The sequence below is a fragment of the Nanorana parkeri genome, unplaced genomic scaffold (genome assembly GCF_000935625.1).
Source record: "Nanorana parkeri isolate BGI_ZX_2015 unplaced genomic scaffold, ASM93562v1 scaffold1432, whole genome shotgun sequence".
NCBI classification, from domain to species: domain Eukaryota; kingdom Metazoa; phylum Chordata; class Amphibia; order Anura; family Dicroglossidae; genus Nanorana; species Nanorana parkeri.
In genome coordinates, this window is record NW_017307700.1 from 419,110 (window position 1) to 426,632 (window position 7,523).

The window sequence follows — 7,523 nt, forward strand, 5'->3', positions numbered from 1 at the left end:
GGGGGGCGGGGGTGGTGCGCCCCAGCGGTTGATACGAGGGGGGGGGGGGGGGGGGGGGTCCACTGAGAGGGGAGGAGGCCAGGCCCCAACAGTGCCGGTCCGACAGCGGAGGAGGCCGGTCCCCAGCAGGGTAAGGCATAGGCTATACAGGATGTATGGTGTGCTCTGCAGGGTCACTCTCAGGTTGGCCCCGAGTCCAATGCGTTATTAAGCCCTCGAGTCCAATTCATGTACAGTTCTGCATTGCTACATAATGTATTGCTGGGATTTGTAGTCCCTCCCCCCCCACAGGTGGTGCCATTCTGCATTAGTGTGTAAGCTCCTCTGTACAGAAACTAATGTGACTGGCTCAGTGTTCTCTGTACAGCACTGTGGTATATGTCAGAGCTATATAAATGTATAAACGTGTGTGACTGTCGATTGACCACAAGTACCAGCAGCTGGGGGGGCTAGCCATGTAGGTTGTATGGGGTCCTAGTTGCTGGCACCTCCTTGTACTCGCATGTCCGAGAAGAGGTGACTATAGAAGCAGGACTTCAGCAGCACTTTCTTGCCTATAGTCACTGATCCCATAGTTGAGGACCATATACCATGATTTTAGACAGGGAAGAACATTGAACTCTGTACATGCAGAATGCTTGTGCCCATAAAAGTAAAGATGGCCATACACTTTTATATTTCTGCCCACATGGCTGAATAAGAGAAAATCATTGATTGTTCCCCTCATCCACATTAAACAACATGGCTCGGCGAATGCTTGCTGATGGCTATTGTATTTAGCAGCTGCTGAATATCCGAACAACCCCTGTATCTGAATCCAGGTGGCGGTCGGACAAAAATTTCGGATCGGCTCCTTCAACAAAGGCCGTTTGAGTGACTGACTTTTGTCGTGCAGCATTGTGACAGCATGGCTCAAATTCCCACTATTTCCTCAGGAACTGACTGAAGTTCACTCCGTGAATTTAATATTTGTATATTTGAGGCCTAAAATTGAGACTGTCATTTTTGGAGTTTTGCTTGATGTGCCCTTTCATCTCACTTATTAGAATTTTAGAAGAGATGTTTTAGGCCGTGGTAAGTTCAATGACCAAAAGTCTCTTGAGGTCTCATTCTCTATGCGTTTTGCACTGACTTGGAGGGGGCTTCCTCAGGAGGGAGATGCTCTTGTCTGCTTCCATAGCCAGAGGATAAGAGGAAACTGTGGCGCTTTAAAAACGTAAAACCATACCACCGCAGTAGAAGTTGAGAGGAATCTTCCAGAAATGTGTAATTTTGAAGTGACAGTATCACGTTTAACACATCTCAGCTCCTACGTTCCATATCTATAGGTAGCATGGCCATATTGGTCATTGAACTTACCACGGCTTCATATTTGGATCACGGTTGTGGCTTTACAAAGTGTGGTTTATACTTTGTACGGTTATTCTTGCTGAGCATCTCATTGCAGTTTGCTCGACCATGGTTGGAGGGATGATTTTATCTGATTTTTGTATATGTGTAATATCAGATTTATACTGTTATTAATAACGCTGGTATAGTTTATCCTTTTTACAAAAAGTCTTGTAGTCCGGTGTGGAGTATGATACCTTTTTAAAGCCCCAATTTTGTTGATATGTTTAATTGATCTCTATATATGGGGGTGTGGTATTTATGTTGCCCTGCAAGTTTTGCCCATTTTTTTTTATAGACTGGGACTTGTTAACCCCACAGCTTGGAAAACTCACAAATGCAAATGTGCCTGTTACAAATGCTTCCAGTTCAGCTTTGAGGGGTCCAGTACTCGATAACTTTTACCAAGGGAGTTATATATGATCTTAACCTACAACTGAATGCAAAACCCTTTTTTTTTTTTAACTTTTAGCAGCTATTGTTTTGCCATATGTGTCTCACTGGGGAGATTTCCCTTCACTCCCTGTCAGATGGCCACAGCGGGAAGTGAGAGGAAATCCCTTCAAAGATAGGGAGATCCCTGGTGGTCAGCAGGATCACCAGAACTAGTGTCCCTATTGGAAGATTTCCCATCTATTCCTGTTCTGATGACAACCCAAAATGTGGGATTTTTTTTAACCTTTCAATGATAACAATTGGCCAGGACAAATAAGGAGGGTGAATCTCACTAACAGGTCACAGACGGGAATAAAAACTTGACATTTGTTTTTTTTTTTCTAATTCTTTATTTTATGAAACAGGAATATCCATACAAATACTCCGCAATACATTTCCATTCAAAGTACGTAAGTTCAATGCAGATAATAGGAATTAACTCTACATCATGGATCCCATTACTTTTCAAGTTTTGTAAACAATATACAATGATAGGCAGGAAAAGCATCAAGAAAGAAGGGTAGAGGTAACAAGAGACACACACGGTCCTTCCGTCCCCAGCAGAAGGCTGTGTCTTAACCGTAAACCGTATATGAGATAGGTGCCGTGTACATATCCACATGGTATGCCCGAGGAGCATGGTACCCCCCTGTCTGCCTGTCTGCCCACAACGCCAGCAGTCAGAAGGCAGTTTAGGCAAAAGTCTGTGAAGGGCAGCAGGGGTCCTATACCAACGAGTAAGAATCTTATAGCTGGACCCTGGTGCATCTGGATGTTTTGTGGGCAAAGTAAATAATTTTTTCGCTTTGGTCTGGAGTGAATTGGGTCCCCAGATCACGTTCCCATCACTCAAAATATGGGGGAGCACTGTCCCCGGGGTGGGGGGGTTGAAGTCAGTTGGAGCGGTAAGCCAGGTTCTCTCTCTCTCTCTCTCTCTCTCTCGCTCTCTCTCTCTTCCCCCGCTCCCCCCTTGACATTTATTTTAATACCTCTCCACAAAAATGTTAGCATCAGTTGCACTTGAACTATATGCTAGGTTTACTTTAATGAAAATGGGGTTTAATTCCAGTAACCACTGACAGTTTTTGATGCAGATTACAAATGAAAATCAAATATCTGATTGTAAGGTTGCTGGAAGCAATGCACTATTTTCCATATTTGTATGAGATATATTTGCTATATCTCATACACAGCAATCTGGTATGCTTACAGGGGTCATGTAGGAAGCGGTATGAGCATTAGGAGAAGAGTACATAAGCCTATTAACAGTGAGTTCAGCTTTCTTTCTGTTCATATCATGATAAAGACTATAGAAACTACAAATCCCATAAGGCATTGCAAGTCTCTGACAGCCATAAACATTACTCCCTGAGGCAAAATTTGTATTTTGTAGTTTCATCACAGCTGGAGGGCTGATATGTGGCTGTTCCTGCTCTAGGGAAAACCAGTTAAAAAGTTACTATTTTCTGCTTTTACCAAGACACTTGTGTTCTTTACATTATTCTAACAATGCGCAACATTCTGACACTGTATTTAATAGGGATGTTCGGATACCAAGTACCGTACTGGATACAAGTAGATGTACTGATGCGTTTCCAGCTCCAAGACTAGACTAGAGAAACATTCAAAAGTTAGGAGGCAGCCTGCATTTTTAGGCCTGGTTCACACCTGGGTGTTTTACAGCGCGTTCCTACACGCTGTAAAACGCTCAACATGTGAAAACCAATTATTGCCTTATGGGCATGGTTCCCACCTGTGCGTTTTACAGCGCGTTCCTACGCGCTGTAAAACGCCCTACACCCAAAGAAGTACATGAGCTTCTTTGGGGCGTATTTGTCGCGCGTATCCATTGGGATACAGCCGGATAGCCCTCGGAAACGCATGTTTGCAAATCGCGGACAAAACGCGCGGCAGACGCGCATATTCTGTACGCCCAGGTGTGAACCCAGCAAGTACTGATAATTTTTTGTTTATTGTCATGTGACAGTTTCTAAAACAATCAGGACAGTGGTGGAGCGCCAGAGCCAGGTCCCAGCTGCAACCGCTGCAACCATGGTAGTTCTCATGAAAATGCCAAATATCGGCACTGGTATCTGAACATCCCTACTATTTAAAATTCTTTTTTACCCTGTCTAAACCATTTCAAAGGATTTTACCTTTTCTGCTTCCATCCTTTTTCAGTCTAGTACAGCTGCCCTTTTACTTTATAAATCATGTGTTTACATTCTGTATGTTACTTTGCGTTGGGTGGCTTTTAATATACCAACTCGTGTATAGCAGGGCTGGACAAATCCCAGGAGCCAGATAACCAATGCTCCTTAAAAATTCTAGCTGGTGGCCAACCTTTGAGGTTTTCTCTAGTTATTGTCAGTGGAACTGGCTTCTAAAAACAAATCCTGCTGATTCCTGCATTGCAAAGACTGACTCCTGAATTCTATATTCATTTGTCCACCCCCGATGTATGGGAATAATGTGCAAGGAGCAGTTTTAATTCCCTGAGCCCTAGTATGCCTTAGTTCTTTTTGTAAATACACTTCTTTTAGGGTTCAATATGTATGTAACAGGGGTGGACACATTGATTTGGAAGCCAGCCTGTCCAATCCAGGAGCCATCAGGTTTTTTTTTTTTTTTAGGCGTCCGCTCCATTGACAACAACTAAGGAAAACTTTAAAAGTTAGGCGCCAGCTATAGTTTTTAAGCAGTGTTGGCTACCTGGCTTCTGGGATTTTCCAGCCCTGGTTTATATTTTATGGTAGCTAATGTAGGTCCACACCTTGGAAAAACATGCATGTCTCCCCTAAAGTAGGTTTGGAATGAATATGATTTTCAGAATTGGTACAAGTAAAAAGCATTGACTATTCATTTGGGTAAGATAAGTTGGTCACAAAATAATTGTGCATTTTTGCTCAAAGATCAGCTGAGTCTTCCAAGTAAGATCTTACCATCTATAACTAGCTTTAGGCCTTGTTCACACCAAGCGCATTCCAGGAGCAGAGCAGTTACAGACCGGAGCAAAACTGCGTCCAATGTATTCCAATGGTATTATTCTTTAAAACAGGACTGGACCAATCCCAGAAGCCAGGTAACCAATGTTCCTTACCACCTAACTATTGAGGTTTTATGTACTTGGATATAAAAGAAACTCTGGTGGCTCCAGACTGGACAGAATTTCCACCCCTGCTTTAAAATCTTGGTTCTCTCCACCAACATGTACAAGGAACCATTCCTATTGATGCATTTTGGTAAAGCGCTCTGTAAAATGTGCGCTTTAATGCATATTACCATACCACAGGACCTGCAGTGTCATTCATTTTGAATGGCTCCCCAGTGCACAACTATAGTGGCAGGCAATGCACCCAGGCTACAGTGCCCCACAAGACCCATGCTGCGCGCTGGGGTTATGTTTGTTTCTGTGTGCCTTAGTCACTGTTCACATCTGGGCGTTTTGACGCTCAAAGCTAAGTGCGACAAAACTCTTAACACAAGAGATCCCGTTCATTTCTATGGCCCCTGTTCACACCTGAGAGTTTTGTTGCAAGCTGTGAAACGCCGCACGCTGAAAAAGGTACATGAGCTTCTTTTGGGCAGATTACAGCACCTTTGGCCGCATAGACTTCAATGGAAGAGCATTAAAACGTTTTGCACATTTCTGGGCGCGTTTGCATGCACATTTCCTCATTCACAGCAATACATTTTGATCTGCTCAAGAAAACACATCTTTGCCTATGCGCCTCTACCGCACAAAAAATTGGGAAACGCATCAACCATGCAAGGGGAATAACGTTCATAAAAACACATGTTTTACATGTGAAAACGCTGACGCCTAGGTGTGAATGGAGACTTAAGGTGCCCTGCCAACACCTCTAACATGAATGGGCTACCTAAATACACCACACAATGCTGGATAATGCGTTGCATTATCCCAATGTCATGGGCCCTAATTGTTCTTCCACGGTATTTACACCCAATGGTGCACTGGTTCTAATAGTCTGATGATATAAAAGGAAAAGTGTGTTGCACAATTTTACTAGATTCCACCAAAGGAATAAAAACCAGAAACTGATTGTCAATGCTTCATCTTCATCCAACTTTTGTAAATCAGCCCAGTATGTGTTGAACAGTTTGTTTGTTGTCTTCTACCAATTCATATGTAAAAAAAAAAACTTGTAGAAGCATATTTAGGTTTGCAGTTGTGGGTGACGCTGACCATCTCTTCCTTTATACATGACGCTCTACTCTGCCGACAATCGTTTATTAGCCTGAAAGGCTTAGTGTACAGGACACTAACTGTAACTGTCTTCCATAATAACATTTTAGGATTCCATATTCTGAAATTAAAGGGGGGCTGTCATCAACTATCATCAAAGCATATTTTAGAATTTGGTAATCTATGTTTTTTAGTTGAGCAGCTAAATACAAAAAGTGTGGTGCCTTTTTTTAACACTCAAATCTATTGTGTGAACAGATCAGCTTGAACGTGTGTTTTTACGCCTCGGCCATGCAGAAACAGATGAGCAGCTGCAGAGTATTATCTCCAAATTCTTGCCTCCGGTTCTCCTCAAATTGTCAAGCGCACAGGAGGGAGTACGCAAAAAGGTAAGTCTTTTATCAGCCCTAAGCAAGAGCAAGCTTTTAGAAGTAATTTATTATATTTTTTTTGTCAAAGGGTAGAGGATGCTTTGAGATATGAGGTCTGCACATGTCTACTTGTGCAGTCAACGATGTAAGTATCTATCACACATTTATCACACATTCCACCTAGGAGGTCCACCTTTAACTAAATCTGCATTTCCTCTTCTTTAAAAATATTCCTTATTTTCTAGTGGGTCCCCGAAGAGCACAACACATTCCCCCTCTCCGCCCCTGCATGGGTGCCGCCATCTGCTAAGCAGCTGCTATGGAGGTACCAGTGTGTGCTCATGCCCGCAGTGGCTGTGTGCTTCCATACACACACAGCCACTAGGGCAAGGTCGCATGTCTGCCGATCGCGGAGGAAGTGTTCCAGCGATCCCCTCGGCAGTTTTGGGGTCTTTGGCAGCTTTGTGGAGGTCTTCCGCTTCCCTGCCATGGTTCAGTGGTAGCTGGCTTGCTGGAATCAGGTCGGATGGGTGCGGATGCAGTGGGTCCAGACGGAGCTCAGCCTAAGTGCGACTCTCCACCATCGTGTCCAGGCCACGCCCCCTTAATGCTACTTTTAATTGTTTTTGAGTTACAGACCTGAAATGAGCATCTGTAAATGAGTGTCAGCAAAGTGTCAGAATTCTTTGCTCTTTACCTGTTCTAGGCCGGCAATTCAGACTGCATTAAAAGTCAGGGAACTGGCACCATTTTTCTTTCATGACAGAATCCCTTTAGGTGTTAAACTAAGTAGGTTCATTCCACTGTAATTGATGACTTATTTTGAATTTCAACTTCAGCCAATTGTTTTTTTGTTTTGTATAGCTCAGAGAAAGGTTAGAGCAGAAGTCTTTAAACTTTTTTTTTTAAACCAAAAGTCTATTTACTCTTTGGGGGGCCGGTCTGTGGCTAGTGGGATAAAATATGCTCCAACATTGGTTGTAGGTGGAAAAAAACAAAGCCCAAGTGTCAATGGTCAGTAAGAGTAGAAAATGCCACTATAGTGGCCCATAGTTGGTGTCAATGGGAGACATAATACCCCATAGTTGGTGTCAATGGGAGAAATAATGCCTCATAGTTGG

General features: G+C 43.2%; 1 protein-coding gene across 1 annotated transcript in view; it reads left to right on the forward strand.

The window, feature by feature from the left end:
* KIAA0368 (KIAA0368 ortholog) overlaps positions 1 to 7,523 on the forward strand; it is a 73,592-nt gene that overhangs the window by 3,021 nt on the left and 63,048 nt on the right. The window contains exon 2 of the mRNA XM_018569951.1: positions 6,290 to 6,420. Within this exon, the coding sequence (XP_018425453.1) occupies positions 6,290 to 6,420 (131 nt within the window). The remainder of the gene's footprint in view (positions 1 to 6,289; positions 6,421 to 7,523) is intronic.